The sequence below is a fragment of the Coptis chinensis genome, chromosome 2 (genome assembly GCF_015680905.1).
Source record: "Coptis chinensis isolate HL-2020 chromosome 2, ASM1568090v1, whole genome shotgun sequence".
NCBI classification, from domain to species: Eukaryota; Viridiplantae; Streptophyta; class Magnoliopsida; order Ranunculales; family Ranunculaceae; genus Coptis; species Coptis chinensis.
Genome location: NC_141457.1, coordinates 97,975,150 through 97,996,341, shown reverse-complemented (window position 1 = coordinate 97,996,341; position 21,192 = coordinate 97,975,150). Strand labels below are relative to the sequence as shown.

The 21,192-nt window shown below is 36.7% G+C and overlaps 1 protein-coding gene and 1 long non-coding RNA gene across 2 annotated transcripts; one reads left to right on the top strand and one right to left on the bottom strand.

The window, feature by feature from the left end:
* The first annotated feature begins 747 nt into the window (after positions 1–747).
* On the top strand, positions 748–2,155 carry LOC147519434 (uncharacterized). The gene is made up of 3 exons (XR_015212195.1): positions 748–884; positions 1,499–1,602; positions 2,021–2,155. It is a non-coding gene; the product is annotated as an uncharacterized LOC147519434 (long non-coding RNA).
* On the bottom strand, positions 880–14,122 carry LOC147519433 (pesticidal crystal cry8Ba protein). Its single transcript, XM_086591027.1, is given in 23 exon segments — positions 880–1,616; positions 2,391–2,462; positions 2,552–2,746; positions 3,788–3,988; positions 4,059–4,220; positions 4,948–5,085; positions 5,565–5,670; positions 5,765–5,932; positions 6,940–7,130; positions 7,324–7,548; positions 8,066–8,186; positions 8,292–8,455; positions 9,036–9,149; positions 9,225–9,325; positions 9,419–9,439; positions 9,442–9,507; positions 9,988–10,290; positions 10,390–10,508; positions 11,914–12,048; positions 12,180–12,251; positions 12,379–12,602; positions 13,307–13,804; positions 13,873–14,122. Coding segments are annotated over 23 exon segments (3,594 nt in total). The 5' UTR covers positions 13,921–14,122; the 3' UTR covers positions 880–1,466.
* Between the last annotated feature and the right edge of the window lie 7,070 nt (positions 14,123–21,192).

Below are 21,192 nucleotides of genomic sequence, written 5' to 3'. Positions count from 1 at the left end.
CCTCCTTTTGGTTTATAATTAATTCATTGATATAGAAGTTATATTCTCGCCTATTTAAGTTCAGATAACCAGATGAGCTCAACTATTTCCCATTATCATCAGGACGACCAAATGGCAGAAGTTGGAGTGAGAATTAAGGCACGTACACAGCGTACGCTTGACCATAGCCATGAGATAAGCGTACATCTATATCCCTAATTAACTTCAGACTGTCATTTGCATGCTTGGACCATGGCTTTTGCTCTGCCAGGAAAGAAGACGCTCAAACTATATCAGCCAGGACGAAGTGGAAACACCCACATAAAGAAATAATATTTGTATAGCTTCCTGAAGAATTGCAAAAGCTGCAATTCTTGAAGTGGTTCGTCTTAAATTTCTCTGCGCTTATTCAAAAATTGGAACTTCTCAATGTTCGACAGTATATCTTGTAAAAGACACAGTAAAGGAGCGAATTATACAATACTGCTCTTCAAAGCATCAACATAGTAGAAATGACTGGGTTTTCAAAACGATTTACAGCTCCTGGGAGCTAATGCACACAAAATAAGACTTTTTTTAAGTTTTTTGAAATGTAGAAAATTTTCGTAGGGAAACTCTGATAGAGTTAGCCACGTCCCAAGATAAATAGAATCAGAATCACAGCACACAGCTTACTGCAAACGTTTCAAAGTTTGTCAAGTGACAATGACGAGCTCTCGAATCAAAACAAACAAACAGCCCAAGACCATTATATTTCTAAACCCATAAATCATGATTACATGATTAGCAAGTATGAATTGAGTCTTATAAGTGATAGTTTGCCAATCGTGTGGGGGCAACAAATAAGGCGGTTAGACAGCCACCAGGCAGGCTGACAGCGGAGATTGGAGATGCACAACAAAATGGTAATTTGCTATTTCATCATTAAAATAGTATATCATTGTAAGCCCTTTCAAGTTTGTCTATGCGTAGTACGCGTTTGCAATCTGCACATCCGAAAGAATAACAAATGAGAAAGAAAGAGGTAATTAACTTTGAAACTCCGACTTGTAGCTGATATAATCAACTTCTCATTATTTTACAATCTATTGAGGAATATATTAGGGAACGGAACTATAACCCCATTGCTCTTCCTGTACAAAATTGGTTGAGCTGATTTTCTCGAAGCCTGGACGTTCATACTGATGCCCATCTTGTCAGTCCCATATGGTTAACCTATCCAGAATCCATATACTTCTATACAAAAATACGGTCACTTCCCATTTCTCACATGCATATAGAAGGAACTTCTCACATAAGTCCCCATAGCCAACCAAAATCATGTGCTAATGCACCCAGTTCAAGTCCCATACCTTTCCAAAGAATTATCACACAGCATTTTCATACAACCAGTATCATATTGCATAGTAACCTGTGCTTCTCTCAACTCTTCAAGCTCGTACTCTGGATAACTCTTGGTTTTTTTTTTGCATTTCTGTACACAAGAACTAGTAATAATAGTTGGGATCTTTATTTGCAGCATCTTTACAGAGCATTGAGCGGACTTCCATCATTGATCTCGGAGGCTCCACATCTTTCTCTAGTAGTGCATTTCCAAGTAACTGTTGCATCTCAGAAGCAAAGGTATCATCCAATACCTGCAAAATTCAGAATAATCCACCAGAGTGTTGCATATAAGAGTTTGCTAGAGAATAGACTGAAATAGCATAATACCATTTTAGGAATCAAAGACATACAAAACAGGATGTTCACATCAACTTCATATTTAAAATAATTCACAATAACACAGAAAAAGGTATGTCAATGCATAACGATGGTTCATTCATCATAATGGTTGCACAAGACCATTATTCAATCATAACCACTATTACAAATATGCCCTTGAAAAAGAAATGAGAGAGTCAGAAAAGAAAGAAAACTAAACTTCTTGATCTAGAGTGGTATTTAGATTTATCTTTTTTAATAGAGAAGAGTAGGGTTTACTTGAGGCGCACATAACAATAAAGGTACACTTCTAATTTTAAAATGGAATGCTAAACAGATAGCAGTCAAAAAGCCTATCCTCAAGGCCTTGAGGCCATTCTGGTGAACAACATCCCAAGGCAAGCCTCGAGACATGTGGCCTTCAAAGACTTTGGTCGGAATCGGATCATCTGAATTTGGTGTGATATATTTTATATAATGGAAGATGAAAGTATTCATACAATCCTACTCACAGCTTCATCTTCATATGATAATCATAGTAGTTACTTCTGTAATAAAACCATGTTCGGATTAAATACTTAGAATCGTCTTAATTGAAGATAGCTTGCAGTTCCTCATGAATCCCTCGTCATAGTCAGAAATAAGTTGCTTTCGTAAATAAATTTTGGCCTTATGATAGAAGAGTGCGGAAGTGGTCAACTACTTACAGATACTGCAACTCGCGAACCTTTGTACCACAGCCTATTCTCTTTCCTATTCTCCAAAAAACTCAGCACCTCCTGCACCCAAACAAATGACACAAACACTTCAGACAAACAAATATAAACCCATAGTGACATTTGATAAGAAAAAACAATATGAGACTTACTTGACCCATTCGGTCCCAATATCCTCTGCAAATAGGTATAAACACAAGTGTCTCAAATACAGAATGGAGATGATCAATTGTGTTCTTGAGTTGGTCAACTAAGAGCTGCATTCTACTTCGTACATCTGATTCTACTACTGTCTCCTTTGACTCCTGGAGAATCTTCTTCAGCTTTGTAGCACTTTGAACTTTAGTCTAATAAACAAGATGAAAGTGATAAATTGATCAGTTTAATCAGGTCAAAAAGCCTTACATAAACAATTTTTTAGTGATTGGTAAAGTTCATTTGGTGCTGCGGGTTTAAATTCAGGTCTGTCGTAACAATTCCAACAATGCAACAACTAAGCTAAATAGGAATCCTTACCTAAACTTACAAGATTAAAACTGAAGAGGCTCTACAGGAAGATCATATTATGGTTGACACCTTCACCACATGGACTTAGCATGTGGGAGGTTGGGCAAATATTACGTGGTTTTGCCAAGTTGTCATATGACAACAGTAAACAGCCAAATATTCAATTTGTCAAATAGATAGACTATAAATTTTCTGTAATGTCCCAATGATAGATTATAGTTAATGTACAATTTAATTAAAATATCCGTGTTAAGATATCCTCCACAACAAGATAGGTCTCTACGTCATAAATTACACCTACTTGCCAACACTAAAAATATTAAATAATCATCAATCAAAGCCAACTCAGTAAAAGTGTAAAACTGACTACTACCAGTACTCAAAATTTTCCTACAGATATGGGGACATTTTTCCAGGCATATCTGAAACTTTTTCTTTTTTTGGATAGTTAGAACTTTATTCCTAAACCCTTAAATTCCCATTTTACCCAGTGAAGGTGGGAATTGAACCCAAGACCTTGGGCCCAACCTCCCAAGTCTTGACCAGTAGGCAAGTATCTGAAACTTGAAACACATTATCATAGCTGTGCAGTAAGATGACTGCATACAAGCAGACGAAGAAATAAATGTTATGTTGATCTCACTGAAACTAAGGGCAACTTGTTGTATCATTCCAAGTTGGAATATGAGGCAACCCTCCATTTTTTTTATTTTGTTTTTAGATTGACTTACTGATCGAAGAAAAAAATAATTCATGTTGACTTTTATGGTAATCATTCATCAAGTTCCTTCTCCTAAAACTAATATTTAATCTGTCTAAAATTATAAACCACCAATAAGACATGCTTGAAAAGGAGAGTGCCAACAGAAAAGGGTACCGACATTTTCTGCGAGTTTCTCCACAACAGCTTGCAAGTAGTTTCTGAACTTAGCTCTCAGCATCACAGTGATTTCACTCAGTCGCTCTCCTGGAACAGCATTTCCTCCATCAGGGATGCAAGAGCCCCATGATTTCAACTGGGTTTCAATCCTGGGTCGCAGAACATCGAGCATTCTCTTCATGGAGTTCAAAAGAACCCCCAACTGAAACAATACCTTATCATCAGAACAAAGGATATGAGAAACTTAATGGGTCTATGAAAAAGCAGCTCACCTCCTCAGGGACTGTGTAAGTACATACAGAGCGTTTGGCAAGTTTCTGGACATACTTGAGCCCAAATTTTTTAGTTGTCAAATTTTCCTTCAATGGTGATAAAACATCTGCATACTGCTTTTCCAAAGCCTCTACTGCAGCCTTCTCTACATCTGCAATGGCCTTTGAGTAGAAAGGCCAGACAAACATATCAAACTTCAGACTGGGAAGAGAAGAAACCTAGTTTACAAAAATGGTTACGCAATTGTTTAAAATGTCTTATTGGAGCTACAGATGATCTGAAAGGAACGGCCTAGTAAGATGAACTTTCGAATTCCACATCCTTGGGCACTCAACAAAATTATCTCAAGTTGCCTAAAGCATAAATGAAGAACAAACATTTTACTTTAGACATGAAAGATCTTCTAAGGTCAGAATCAATGAAATCTCAACTTAGGTGACATGAACTCCAATTTCTATAACTTATTCTCTTTTTTTCCCATGGTCTCAAAGATGAAAGTGTAAACCGTTTGTAAAACACAAGCCAACCCTTTAATAGGGTTTGTATATTCAAATGTGTTTGTACCATGCCTTAATAAACTGCTTCCAACAAGTTGTACATGGGCGAGATCTACTTATATGCGAGTCCCACTACAAGTTACCAAGGGGAAAAAGTTGATGAAAGAGATGAAGACAGCCATGAGAAGCTGTCCAAGAAAATCATGAGAGCCAAACAGTAAAGTCTTGACCTATGTCATTCCTAAGCATGACATTTCAACAAATAACTTCCTGCATAATGTCCCTGTGTCAAGAAATCCTAATGTGCAGGTTACACTACACTTTCAGTACATCTAAGATGAAAAGAAAAGAAAATGATAACTTGTATAATGAGACCTACAAACACACGTACATTTTCAAGGACAAAAGTGTACTCTGGCCAGCGGCAAATTATGACCTCATACTCATTTAAGGTTTCATTCAAACGGTCATACATATCATCCACAAACGGAGTTGTTGAATGCTGCGTTCTGACTCCTGACCACTTTACCTGCAATTAAAATACTAATGTTGGTTCCAGAATATGAAGTTCAAAAATAACAACAAATCAAACAGAAAGCTCTTAACGTGCTTGTTTATCAACAATGTCCATGCCCATTCATCCGATACTCCTAAAAAAAACATTACTCATTTTCTCCCAATGTAGCATGATTAGATGTACCAGATAACTAAATATATTCTGTCCACATTGATTAGCACATGATCACTGCACATTCAAGTTACAAAAATTGCGAGTAGGCCATGCATACATACCTCCATATTACTTGAGGTATTGAGTTTCAAAACGAAAAATCGATAATAAGATGGAGAAGTTCAAACCTCACAGTAATCCTAACACTCTTAGAAAATTTCGGTCCAAGATTAGAAGCCAGTCCAAATTGTCAATAATGCAAAAGCCTAGCTGGCTACAGGACAGCTTCAAGAGAGAAGCATATGACAATAAATAGACAAGAGGCATAAAACGTTCACCTTATCCAACTTGCAAGATTCTAGCAAAGAAAGGCGTTTATCTTGAATCCATACATTGATGTACAAGTGGAACAACTCTTTCGCATCAACTCCTCCTTTGATGGGTCTGGGAAAGATTTTAAGAAATGTGAGCCACTTACAGACAAGATAATAATTTGTAAAATGTTCTGAAGCCCAATATTAAGTATGAATGAACTTACTTGATATTCCAACTGGCAAAGTCACTCTGAAGATCTGCCGTTGCAATTAGAAGATCTGCTACGGGGGGTGAGGGGCCTGTAGGAGGGCATGCAACCAGGAAAGTACGCAATCTGGTGCATAGCTCTACACTGTACACGGCTGATGTGATATTTGGTAGATCTATAAAACTGCCCATGAAAGACAACAATATTCTCCTTAATGGTACAATCTTAAAATAATGCACATCAGACAATGCATAGCTAAACCACCCTCTAGAAAAAATACAATGCAACTGGAGAAAGGCGTTGTAAACACATGTATGTGTTAGGGTTATTTAGCTTTTGGCCTCACTGATTTAGGCGTATCCAGCGTTTGGCCCCAACTTTTTTGTTTATTTGTTTTAGGCCCTACTTTTGTCAGTTGATTCATGGTCAACACAAAGTTGACTCACAATGTGTGAAGGACACTCACAATCAACCCAAGCTTGACCGAGTCAACTTATGGAAGTGGGGCCAAAAACAAATAAACAAGAAAGTCGGGGCCAAACACTGAATATGCCTAAATCAGTGGAATATAGTCTCATTTCGATTAAAAGGATTGGAGGCTCATTGGGAAATGGTTTAAAAGGAGTGAAGGGATACGCCTTTTGGTAGTTTTGTGTTTATCCGGGGACTCTTTTGAGCCTTTATCATGTGGCATTTGATGTGCCCCGTTACTTTTTTCTCAGTTGTTTTGCTTTTCTTCTTTCTCTTGATGAATTTAGGATACCTCGTCCTGCAACTTTTCAGAATATCCATACAATACATATACACTGTGAGCGGACATGAACCCCGGGTGCTTGAACCGAGCCATAATCTTGAGGCTAAGCGACCACAACCATCTAGCCACGCCAGCATTCCCCAATCATATGGGGTACCAAAATAGACTCGAACATTAGACCTCCCTTGAGGTGTGGTGTGATCCAAGCCCGCTGCTCTAGGTGTTGGTTACAATAGGTGCCCCACATCAAACAAAATAAAGCTCAAATTGAGCTTCTACTTCAAGTCTATGATTAGAAACGCGCCTAGGCTCTAGGCTCACCCCTTGAGTGATCGGTGACTAGGCACCAAGCTTTTAGGAGGCTTACGCCTAGACACTGCTCCTTCAACTGCATAGATTTACAACAGAAATATAATACACAAGGGAAAAAACATACCTAGGAAGCACATGGCGATTATGGATCTCTATATCAGTGAAAACTTCATTTCTTATGTTCCAGCAAAGAGATTTCATTTTCTGATAAGCAGTAGAAAAGGCCACAGAATCCATCAATGCACCTTCGCTATTGGCAGCAACGAACTCATCTGTCTCAGCCAAATGTCTTCTTGATCTCTTTTTTGCAGCTGCCTGCACAAAGAAGAAAACAGAACATATATGTGAAAGCAGAACTTTTTTTCCCTTTTTTCCCAGTTCATAGTTCAATCCCATACAATAACCTTGCCACCTCATCTCAGGGAAACCTTCGAATTGACTTCATATTAAATAAAAAGAATAAACAGGAACTAAATAAAACAGAACAAAAAAGAAAAGGTTTCCTGACCTGGAAATAGCTGCATAGTTTCAACTGTGCCTCGGGAGATAATACGTCATGATGGTGACTGTATAACATTACAGCAGGAGCCAAAGCAGGAGCAGGAGATCCGGTTGCAGGCCGAAAAACATCCATCAATCCAGATGGTGATGCTTCATCCAATGACTTATAGTTCTCAAATACTAAGGAAAGAATCTGCTCAATTTGATCCTCAACTTCTCCTAAAATGCGATTCTGGAAGTAGCAGTGGCCAGTCATAAGCATTATAATAGATAAACACAAAGAGAGAGAAATATCATGACTGAGTTCTATCATTAATCACTAAGAAAAGGGACACATGGACATAACCTAACAGAAAGATAAAAAGGATAACAATTCTTAAACATCGTACAACCCCGTACTCCATCTAAAGAGGAGCTACTCCATATAAAAATTTTGAGAAATGCAAATCTAATAACTTGGAAAACTTCAACCAATTAGCATCCGAAACAATATCGAATACTTACACAAGTGCTATTTTTCACTGTTAAGATGTTTTATACAGCTCTGATTACCATATAAATGTTTTAGGAATATATCCACTTAAAAAGAACAGATAACAACATCGTAAACTATGGGCTATAGACATTCATCTACAAATTCTAGAATGCCACAATTATACTTTAGTACTAAACTATACAGATCATCCCACACCAAATATTCAACCGATAATCTAGCAGACTATTGTAACACAAACTCACAAAGCACATACCTCTTGATGACTTAATGTGCTCTTTGCATGGCCCTTCATTACTACAGGAAATAGCAAATCCTGCACCAAGACTAGACAGTCTGCTGTGGGTGTGGCGACATCCATAACATAAGAGAGATACCTGTAAGATAGAAGTTTAAAGCACATTCACAATGGAGAAGTTAACCAACAAACTAAAAGTTATGAGTTTCAACAAATAAAAGGTCTCAAGATGTGCCTTCAATACCTCAGTTTTGTATAAGCATCTGAAACCCCATAATAAGACGCAAATTCAGTCAACAACCATTTCCATGGGCCATGCAAAAACAAATTTCGTTGCTGAAAATGCTGAATTTTCATTGCAACTTCGAAAACAAAGTCATACGCTACAGTTTCTGCAACAGAGCCACACTACGAACAAAAAGAGAGAAAGAAAACTGAAAAATTAAAATTGGAATATTTATCTGTATTATATGGTAATAACTTCCCCAAGCCTGTCAAAACACTGAAACAGAGTATTTTGAGCTAACATGAATAATGCATAGTATCATCCTAATCAATATCTCTTGACCCATCAATCCTTAAGCATGGGTCACTTCAACATCTAGAGAATTCATTTTTCTGGTCATTCTTTCAACTCAATCCTCCTAAACCACTTCAATGTCTATGTGCGGTTAAACAAATCAAATGGACATCAACATGTATGGACAAATAATATTACTCCTAGTTTTAAGAGAAAAAGAATAGCACTTCTCTAGTCACAAAGAAATTTTTATGTTAGTAATACTATTAGCTAAACCAATTAGAAAATGCAAACACCATACCATAGCACAGATAATAGTTATTACAAAGAAAAAAAAATACACATTAGTATTTTTCGAATTTTTAAGTTTGAAAAGATGAAGATTTCAAATTTTATCCACTTTTCCCTTATTCCCTTATTAACTATTATTAACCCACAGCGATCGTATTACATCAAAGAGTTCAATACCTTAGGCTGACAATTTTCATCTTGACTTGTTGAATAGTTTATGTAGAGTTGTATTCTGCCAACAAGCTCATGCTCCGGCTCGTGATAAATAGACCACCAACGAACCTTATCAGCCTGCCATCAAAATGGTACATAAGCTCATAGTAAAGAAAGCTACCTTCAGAAATTTGAATGTAATATGAATCTTACCGGGTCCTCAGCAATAGTAGCCACCTGAGCTACGACACGGCCATAATATTTTCCCTTTGTATCCTGAACTTCAATTATTAAATCATCTCCAAGATCGGGGAGTTTTGCATTGCCATTGCAAGATATGTTGGCATTCCTTAATGTATCACATAGAGAAAGTGAAACATAATAAAACAAATGGTATACAAGCACATACAATACATGCGCTTCACCGATCCTGGCTGCATTCGAACTGTGTCCTCCTCAACCAAACTTTTCAATCTCAAGAGACAGGTGTACGGCTCTGGTAACATTCAACCAGAAGAGTAACTCTTAATTTTCTAAATGTAACGATAAAACACAAGGCATCCTAAACCAAAGCAAGTACTGTAATTTTCGAGTAGGGGAGCTAGACTTGAATGGACAACCATCTGAGTTACATACTTGAGCCAAATACATACTGCATTGACTTTATACCGATACACCAAAATGCCCACAAGTAAACCAATTTAAATAATATGCAAGATCATAGAACGCTTTTATAGCTCACAAATGAACTAAGCACATAAGCATCACCCATTACTTTAACTACAACAGACCAGATGGCCAGAACCAAAAGCATTTGGTCTTTCCTATAAGCAATAGCCCGGTAGTTGAGTATCACATATCTACACATTAAATGCATAACAGCTAATAAAAAGCACAATGTTGCAAAAACGCTCATTATCATTTGATCATTCAATATCACTTAAAAATAGTGTGCAGAAAACAGAGTCAAAACTACCTGACACTACTTCATAAGATGAACTGCTACGAAGGGTCGTTACACCAACTTTCAAAAGTTCAGAAACCTGCTTTAAGTACTGAGTGCCGGCATGCATAAAAGCCAAGCTATGCTGTGAAAAAGAACCATTGGCAGGTACTCGAGGTGCCACACGAACTCTACTGAGTGCTACACATCCAGACGACATTGTTGACTGTAAATTTAAAAGGCGATATCGAAATGACTCCATTTTAACCATTGTTGGTTTCAGAGAGGAGAAACTACAGCCAACTGGCGGATCCAAACCCATTTTCACTTTACGAACTGCATAATGAACAAAACGATTAAGGATAAAAGTCTAAACAGAAACTTTGAATAACCACTGAAGATATGAGAACTTTTATTCTTAATATACCGTCATACCTTGCACTTTCATTTTTCCAATTATTTTCTTTACTTTTGGTGCAGCTCCTTCACTAACAAGCTCTGAAGAACGGTTTGCCAGTAGTTCTTCTTCTGATTGTAGCAATGTTTTCTGTAAACTATAGTGCAAACATGAAGATAAAAATGAGACGATTGGAAAGAGAGATTAGAATACAAATTGGAAACACCAAAGGCTACATGATTTAGCACTTAAACTATAGCGCCAATATGATGGCAGCAACCAATGTGAATCGATCACCCTAAAGTACAGTAAAACCTAATGTTTGATAACTCCTATCCAAAATTTACTTCATTAGAATTATTACGTAACAACATGAGAATCTGTTAATTTTATTTTTCTGAAGTCCTGCCAGCTTGTGATCTCAGATAATTTTTCACGTTATGCAACTTGAAAACTCAAATTTTAATTTAGGAAGTCCTGCCAATACAAACATATGATATAACGCCACTGACACGCATGTCTGTGCAGTAAGTAGATGGATCCTTGATTGTTATCTGAGCTGCTTCACAGTTTTTCTTACATCTAAGTTTGATAACTAAATTGAATCCTTATTAGGACATTTTTCATATTTACATGTTCCAGACTCTAATCTTTGAATTCGCCCTGGTGAAAGAACTTTGAATATAAAGCTCCTTCTCTAAGCCCGTCTCACCCTAAATTGTTTCTTTCAGCTTACCGTATCCCTCCTATAAAGGGTTTGAAGAAATGTCATCCAATCCAATGACAACCTCATGTCGTTTGTTCATGTATGAGTGTGAAACAGACTGACTCATTTACACATTATTTATAATAATCCTCTATTCAGCGTTACACTTGTAAAGAATCATTAAAGCCTATGGTCAGACCATCTCATATGCTGAATGGGTCTGGAGTGTTGAACGGTGTACAGATAGCACTGGAGGGGATATTCATTATAACACAGGTTCAAACTGTACAGTGTTGGACAGCTTGGGTGTGAGCAAAACATAAAGCATCCTGAATAACATTTGAATACTTTATACAAATGGTTGAAGTTGTTCGCATAAGAGAAAGATATAGCTTAATCCATGAGCGTTAGCGAACTCTTGAGGTGGGTCTCTCTCTCTCTCTCTCTCTGCATAGCAGTAAATATAGTAGTAGTGTAATGGTCTCTCTCTCTCTGCATAGCAGTAAATCTAGTAGTAATGTAATGGTCTCAAATTACTATTAGAGAGCCAATATGCAAGCAACACAAAAATAATAAATATAATAACGAAAGAGAAATCAAAATATTCACACAAACTATCACTTGAGGATATCTTATCATCATCAAATAAACAACATAACTAGCAATATGTAAAATGCAAAAGGATTAAACAGTGAATTATGTGGATGGCAAGCATAACTCATAACTCAGCAGGATCTGATATATGTAGGCAATGAAAACCAAATTTTCTCCAATGCAGTATCTAAGAGAATCATTGTTCCATACATCTATGCTAGTGCAAGCATATAATTAAAAGTGGAAAATGTCAAAGACTCACCCAAATGCATTCCGCAACAGTGCACATTCGTTCTCCAAAAAGACAGGAGCTTCCGTGCAGCCTCTCGCCCATGAATGCAGACAGAGCCGAACACACGCATCATATGAAAGGACACCATACCACGGCCCTAGTGAACTGGATTCCATTCATTCACGCATAAGAACATCAGAACAGATATTTTGTTTCAGTCCCATTAGCTATCTATTGCAAATGGTAGATCTCAATAACTAAACTGCACTGCAGCTACATGGTTCATCTAAATGTACCTTGCATGAAAAGTGGGGACACGAGCTGGTAATGAGATGGAAGATGCAGCAGCTTCTGCACCAGTAGCAGTTCTGTAAAGATTATGATGTCAGATACAGAAGGCAACAAAACCAAAAGTTGATGGATATGCGTGTCTATCGCAAATCGTCTGTGTGCACTACGAAAATTCTGATGATAATAAAAAATAAATATTCACACCTTATGGAATGGTCCTGAGAGTCGACCCCAGAAGCAGTTGTCTTTGACATGTTTGTCACCCTCCGAACTGATGAACCCTTTGAATCTTCCATGGTGCATACTCTAGTGTCTGGAAATTGTTTTGCCCCTTGGTTCAGTTTGTTATTACAGCCAGAAAACGGAGGTGCACTAGGGACCTCATTATCAGATGGCTTCTTATGCTGCAAATTTGTCACATTGATGTCCTGCAAACGATCTAGCCTAGTAAGCATCTCAGAAATACATCTGGACCAACGAGTGAAAATGAAAGGAGCAAAAACATAGATTTCAAGATTATCCAACTGTCCACATCCATCGATCATAACAGTGACATGAATCAAACAAAACAAATTCCAGGGATATGTGCTAGCTAGAACGTCTTACGGCACGCACATATATAATATTAAGAGAAGAACCATGCTTCTAAATTATCATATCCTTTTGAAATATTTGCTTGTATAGCGACCAACCAGCATCCACTTTATTTAAACAGTGGTCCATTATTCAATGGCCATAAATCTAAAATCATTATAATCGTTCTAAAATCAGAACTAATCACAAAAGTAAATATACCCGAACATAGTAACCTGATTAATGGCATTTCTACTATAGCAAATTAGCAACTAAGTAAATCTATCAACCATACAAAAATCACCAGAAATATTCAAAACTTAAACAAGAAGAGTGTAGCCTAGACATGTTCATTAAACAAACGCTAAAAATCAATGTCTCTAATTTTGAGTAATCGAGAAGACAAATCTTCCCTAGCCTTAAATCAAAACACAGTTCAAACTATACATACGTACAAATGAATGGAACACTATAACCAACACCTTAGATCCTCATGAAATATAATTACTACATTTATGCTGAGAAAATTTTAAAATACATACATAAATTTCTAGTATACCTTTTTATTGGAAACCACAACATTGGGTCGCGAATGAACATTGGACGACGAATAACTATCAGAAACATAAGTTCCTCTATATCGCAAAGACGAAGTATTACTTTCCACTTGTGTAGACGCGTATTCCGAACTATCCGACGACTCATCCTCGATATGATCATGTCTTAATGACCCAGCTGAATACTGCACACCAACCGATCTTTCAGGCACTCTATGATGTAGATGATCTTGTGGAGACGATTCGAGTGAATACCTCCCACCATAAACATCATCTTCTGAGTCTGATGTATCCATATCAGACCCAAATTCACTCTCAACTTTACTAACCGGTATCGTCCTCGATGTTGGAATTAATCCTGAAGGTAAATGGCCACTTCTATATTTCGAAGTAGGCGGTAATCCAAAACCACGTCCACTTCCATTTCGTAATGAACTGAATTCTGTCCGTTGATTTGTTATATTAAACTGTTCTCCTTCTCTCTGCTTCCCACCTGACCCCTACAATTCAACAAAACGTATCATAAAAATAATATAATTCAAGAAAACTGTACAAGAAAAATGTGTACCTCTCTGACCCATTTAAGAGCATTAGGATCAAGTCCTTGAGTGAACATTCTTTTTTTTTTTTTTTGTTTTCTAAGAAGAGAAATATATGACAATAATTTGAGAGAGAAGAAAAGTTTTAATGAGATCTCATTGCTTTTCCCCAAAATCCCTTTTCCACTTCTCCTACTTCACACTCTCTCTTCTGCATTCACTGTCTCTGTAGATTCTCTTTATTTCTACTTTGCTGTTTTTGCATTAATTGCTTTGAATAATATTTTTTGTTTAATTACATGACAAGGACTTAAATAAGTCCTTGGAAGTTAAATTTTTTTAAAAGGAAAATTGCGAAAAGAAGGGGGCACGTAACTCGTAACAAGTGAAAGTAACGGGAAAGTGACGTGGCGAGCGGAAAAGTGGGTTTATGTAACGGTCGTAGGTTATTAGAGTGTGGAGTGTTTAACGTTGTTGGGTTGGGTTGGATAGTTGTTGCTGCACTTCGAACTCGTGTCCTCCGGTTTGTAAGTGGAACACAGTCACATCACTTGTCGTGGGTTGTTTGTTAAACTGGTTGGTCCCACTAACAACCTCAGTAACACACCCAAAATCTTTGGTACAAACGTATGTAACTTCGTCGAGATGCACACTGAAAACATGATCTTGAAATTACATCAATTTGGTTCTAAACACAAAAACTTAACTTACGTAATTAACTCACATTGTTTTGATTTGACTTATGGGGCAACTTGTTTAAGATCGGCGCCTACAATGATATGTCAATGTCATAAGTGATTAAGTGCTAGACAAAATCTTAAATTATCGAGAAAAATAAAAAGCTAGACAAAATCTTAGGAATGCCATCACGCACCAAGACTATGAAAACATCGGTAAATATTTTCACAATCTCATGATAAATAATATTTCATTTATTGCCAATGGTTTAATAGTGTTGGAGCGCGTGCTAGTATTCCTATGAAAAATAAAAAGTGATACAAGTTGATTTACTATCTCGACGTGCAAGTGAGATTAATGTTCAAAATCACCCATACTCGCGTCGCAGAGACATGTATCGGTCCATCCATTAGGGGTTGGACCACATGGTTACATATTTTGTCTAAGGTGAGAACGCGCGCTGCACACAGAAAATTTTCTTGTCTAGTTGTAGACTTGTAGGTTTTTGAATGCAGCTATACGGGATCCAATGTGCTTATCTGCCTATCTCCTATTAACAATTAGTTCAATTGCCAAAAACAGCATTTCCTTCGCAACTAAGTAAGTAAGACGTCATCTAGACATCTAGTTGTCATTTTGGAAGGAAAGCTGTACACGGTTTTTCTTTTCTTTCTTAATTGCTTCACTTTTGTTTATTTTAAGGCACCGAATTTGCTAATCCCGAAACAATGCTTTCCATTCTGAATAAACCCCTCAACTTCAAACCAAACTCACAACTATACAGACCAAACTCACAACTATACAGGCTCATGACTGATACTAGGGGTGGGAATTTGGCCCTAACCTACCCTAATCCGGCCAATCCCTATAAAGTTCTCACTAGCTAAAGCCCTCACAGAATTTAGGACATGACCGACCCGACCCTAAGGCCTTCTAGGGCAGGGCTAGGGCTAAGATTCTAAAACATAGGCCCGACCCTAATTTAGCCCTAACCAAGCCCTAGTTATAGTTTCACATTTTTCACTATAAATACATGTACCATAATTGTCCAACTATTTGTTAAATATTTTAAATTAAAATAACATTGTCATTTGTAATTTATCACTTACACCCAATGGTACTTCCAATAACTTGTCTTATATAACAAAAATTTGTCAACCTATCTAGCAGCCATGAAGAACAATGAAGCACTAGCCTAATAAAAAAATAAGACTTTATTCCTTTGATTATCAAATCAAAGTCTATAACTTATTATTCTCAATTTATTTTTCCACTTACTTCTTATAAATTATATTTTTATTCACATCCAAGCCAAGTTTAGAACTAAAGGTTTCCGTCCATACCATTAAAGCGAAATACATAACAGACATTTGTAACACAGAAACCAACAAAATAACCTTTGTCTGAAAAATGGCATTTGTAAAACAAATAAAATATATAGGTCGACCCTAAAACCCGACCCTAAAACTCGGCCCTAAAACCTTTAAAGATGGCTTAAGATAGGGTCAGGGCTTGAGATTTAGACTTGTGACCCGACCCGACCCGACCCTATGCTGACTTTAGGGTCGGGCCGACCCAACCTTAATATCTAAAGGGCTTTTAAATGTTTTATGGCTGGACTAGCCCGACCCGGCCCATTGCCCACCCTTAACTAATACACTCAAAGTCAACCCACTACCGACCAGTCAAACCAATTTGAGGGTTTTTTTTTTCTTGGATAGAAACATGTCATATTCAGTATAATATCAAAGGTACAGTGCTACATTCCAAAAGATGTCTAAACAGAAGGCTCACGTCGTGAGTTTTGGAAGGCCAATTTGCAAGGTTGTGAGCTTCGATATTGGACCAGTTAATTTTACAAAGGGAGAAAGGCTGACATAAGCCCATAATCATGCACCTATTTGGTTTCAGTTTCCAATTATGAGATATCACGAGAGTTCTATAAACTATGAACAATTTGTTTACAATCTCCCTCAAAAAGAAAATATGTTCCCCCTATAGTCTTGGCTAACTTGGTAGCAACTTCCAGAGCCACCATCTCTGCCTCCTCAACACCGCCAGTTTCAAACCTCCAAGTGGCTGCTGTGCCCACCAGCTTGCCTTCCCCATTCCATGCCAAGGCTCTAGCAACAGCAACCCTTGTTTCCCTGCAAAAAGCAACATCAAACCTAATTACAATAGTGTTTACTTCAATCAACATGAATAGTGATGTGTAATTCACATAATGGCATAAATCAGAGGGTGTTGAGTTAGAAGAGGTCACTCCCTGAGTATCACTAAAAGCTTGGATACATCTATTCCCCTTAGTATAAGCCCTCCTCAAGAGGCTATCCCTGTTTGGTGTTTTGCCCTCAAACTTTGTTTTGTTCCTCATCTCCCATATCTCTTATAAGAGGATAGCTGCTAGCATCATTTTTTATGCAATACCAAGATATTTGGCCTTGCTCCTGTCACACCCCGATTTTTCGTAGAATTCGAATCGACAACAAATAGATATTTACTCTATTTCCACGTCATCCAAATCCTACAAATCCCGAGGCGTGAACCGAGATCATACCTTTATGATAAACATGCATTTAAATCCAACAAAAAAAACAAATATTATAATAAGAATACTTGCATAAATCCAAAATTAATAACCTCCAAATTACAATCATCATGATATGTCGAGGAACGTCAAACCGAAATAAAGATAAACAAGAATGTCTCAACTTATTAACTCAAAATCCAACATACAATAAAAAAGGTATAATCTCTAAAGAAAAACAGCTCCTAAGCAAAACCAACTACTCCAACTGTAGCTCCACGGTTTTCCAACTCAAACAGCTACTACTGCTGCGGTTCCTGCGAAGGGTCTAGGTTCCATAAGGAACATACCCCCGAATGCAAAGCAAACTGGGGTCAGCATTAAAAATACTGGTGTGAGTGCCCTAAATGCAATACTCATGATAGTTCATAACAATATACATTATCGCCATGAAGTTACGTATACCACGTCTACATCATTCGGCTACGTTAAAGACATCGATCCTTTGTCATCAACTGACAAGAAAAACCTAGTTTCTCTTAACGTGCAATCCATGTAGCACATACCAATATAATACATAAAATTTAATATAACATTGTAACCAACTATCTAAATAATAATTTTAAAAAGTATATAGTACATTACCTTAGCGCCTAACAGTCTAGAGTAGTGGGCTTCATCCCTGCAATAAGGATTAGGTAGCCCACCCTTCTACAAAAATAGAGTTAATTCAATAATAACAATTAATAAAATATAAAAACAATGTCTCAAGTATTATATAAATTACTAATACACTTTTTAATTAAGACCATTTCCCATGATTTATTAAATTATCTTAGGCATCTTTTATATTTCCTAAAGGACCATTTCCCATTTCCGCACTTTGAACTCATGAAATACCAATATCATGTAAATTCACATAACCAAGGTGTTTACGTCACATCTCTTAGTAAGGAAAATGACATTTAGTTCCTCCCCTAAAAGATGGAACATTGCCATAAATTTTAATCCCGCATTTACGTCACATCTCACAATGATGGAATGCGTCATAAAATATCATATGAATCCACATATCCAAGGTTTACGTCACATCTCTTAGTGAGGCAAAAGACTTTTAGTTCCTCCCCTAAAAGACGGAACCTTGCTATAAATTTTAATCCCGCATTTACGTCACATCTCACAAGGATGGAATGCATCATAAAATATATCTAAATCCGCATTTACGTCACATCTCACAACGATGGAATGCGTCATAAAATATATCCAAACCCACATTTACATCACATCTCACAAGGATGGAATGCGTCAAGACATCAAATGCATCCACCCGCATTCACGTCACATCTCCTAGAGATGGAATGCGTAATCATCATATCATGAGTATGGAAAATGTCCATCTTATTTTAATAGTGTCATAATTTTTTTAATGATTTCACATCCATATAGTATATATGTTATACAAAACAAAATAAATTTCCACGATCAACAATACTTTCCAGGCAATATTTCTTATAATACACTCCCAAGAGTGACAGTTTGCACAAGCTCAATCAATTATCATGTTTATATTCAAATAAACCAAGGTTACACTTTTTATGTAAATATACTAATTTCAGGCAGTAGCAAATCATGCACAATGATCATAAACAACAATCCATTCAATAAATCAACCATTTTCCATTCATTCACAACTTTATCCAAAATCAATAGTCTCGTATTTCAATGCCTCGACTGACATCCCACCGTCGGATTTCCCTCCAATATTAATGGGTATGACTACTGTGTGTTTTAAATATGCAGATCCAATTTGAGGAAGATCCAACATGTGGTCATCCTTAATCTATGCCTAAACCTATGACTGCGCAGTGCAGTTTTCTGGCGTAGTATATACTACGACCAGTCACGTTTATGCGTGCCTCGACAGAAACTCCACCGTTGGATCTGTCTAACATTTATATATGTCATATTTTAATGTATAAGGTAACTAAGGATTAAATTTGAGAGACATCCGAGTACGGGACAATCTCCATCGGAAAAGAATTAAAATACTGCGCATACAAGTTTTGTTTTGGAATGATGTTTACTGTTAACTGTTCATCTTCTTCACAAAACTCTATACAGTTCATTAATGGTTTTATACTCCTAATATACAATCCATATGATCATACATAACAAACAACATATCTTATTTCTATGGAAACAAAAAAAAAAAAAAAAATATAACTCACCTTATTAAATCTACAAGATGTAAACAACTATAAATATCAATAGTGCGGTGAGCCCAATACTTTGCATTCCCCTTTTCTCTTTTCTTCTTCTCTTTTATTTTCTTCTTCTTTTCAGTAGAGTTTTTCTTTTGTTTTGAAAACGTGGGAGAGAAATAAAAAGTTAGCTATGTGAGTTATCCTTGATAACTATCCTACATTTCTCTCATAGAGTCCTAGTTTTGCTAAACCAAAATTTCTATTTTCTATATTCTCAAAAATTTCAAAAATTATATCAATAAATAATAATACCACACTTAATTATATAAAAAAAAAAAAATGGGGTTTTACAGCTCCACTCTAGGAACTCATCCAACCAATCTCTAATTGTCATGGCTACCCCTTGCCTTCATTCTTGCTCCCAGCTCAGAGGCAAACCAGACCAACTTTATCCATTCACATTGGAAAAATAAGTTATTGGGATTTTATGGTTTAGTCCAGCAGAGAGGACAAGTATAGTCTCCTTTCAGGTTGTGTATGGGCAACACATCGCCTGTAGGGAGGATGTGCATATACAATTTCCAGAGAAAAAGCTAATTGCTAGCTGGCAAAGTTGTTCCCAGAGAGTTTTAATGCTCTTAAGGTTAAAAAAGGATGTGCCCTCTTGCTACTAAATGTTTTTCAAAAATTGATAAACAGACTTAACAGTGAGTCTACCATTCCTGGTGCCCCCCATCTGACTGTGTCACTTGCCAGACTGGAGGGACTGGAGGGTCTCATCACCACTTGCTTAATAAGGTGTGCTATTTCAGGTGGGAACAACCTTTCGACCTAGTGGTAGTCTCACCCAGTGTCATCTCTTATCATCAAGTCCATCACACTCAGTGGCGAAGCCAGGAATTTATTATAAGGTGAGCCAATTAGCACTACAAATTTTCAACACAATTCAATTAGTGTACACGTATCTTTTTTTACTTTTTTTCTCTAGTTTAATATTTGTCAGATTTTTTTTTTAGTTTTTTTCTTATGCAAAAAAACAATTGTACTGATAGTTTAGTTTGTCAATTTTCAAATTCAAAATCATATTAAAGTTTACATAATAAATTTTTTTAATTTGAAAGAACAATCGTAACTCACACCTAATATACTTCCTAAGGAGTAAACAAAATCATTAATTGCATAGGTTAGTTCATCAGATTGTTTGTTTTGTTAATTGATAAGGTGCATTTAAATATCTATACTATTTTACTCAATTTTTTTGCTCTCATTTTTTGTTGTTCTTTTATCAAAATATAATGCCACATGGCCTATGATGGTTAGAGGAGCATGCAAACATTCATATGACAAACTTACAATAGCACTAGTGTGTACGTGAAAGTGTGAAACTCATGTGCACTTGTGTTTCAAATGCGTTAGGTTCAAGCCAAACAACTAATAAATTTCAAAATTACTTTTAAAATCTTAGCCTATCTAACTAGAGACACTTATTGTATTTTACTCTTTGTAGGCATAATTGACAATTCAAAGCATAATGGGTATGCTGAAGCCCTTAAGGACAGTGAAAATTTACAGAGTTACTAATAATAACTGCTTTTTCTACCAAAACTCAGGGTGAGCCAGGGCGTACCCTGGGCTCCGCCACTGCTCACACTAAGGTTCTCAAAGTCTGGTCTGCTAGGTAACACCTCTCCCAAAGTAACAGGGGCATCATTAAGGAGGATCCAAGTATGTTTCATAATATTTACCATAACTTGTCCCCCTTTCCAATGCTCCAAATGATTTATGGAAGAATATTCTTGACAGTTCTATAGATTTCTTTCCAGAACCAAAAAGCCCTAGGAGGGTCTGGTTTTATATCAAACCATTTCTTCCTATAAGCAGCTAAGAAAGTTTTAGCCCTGTCATTAATACTGGGTATGGGTATGGGTATATCAAACCAA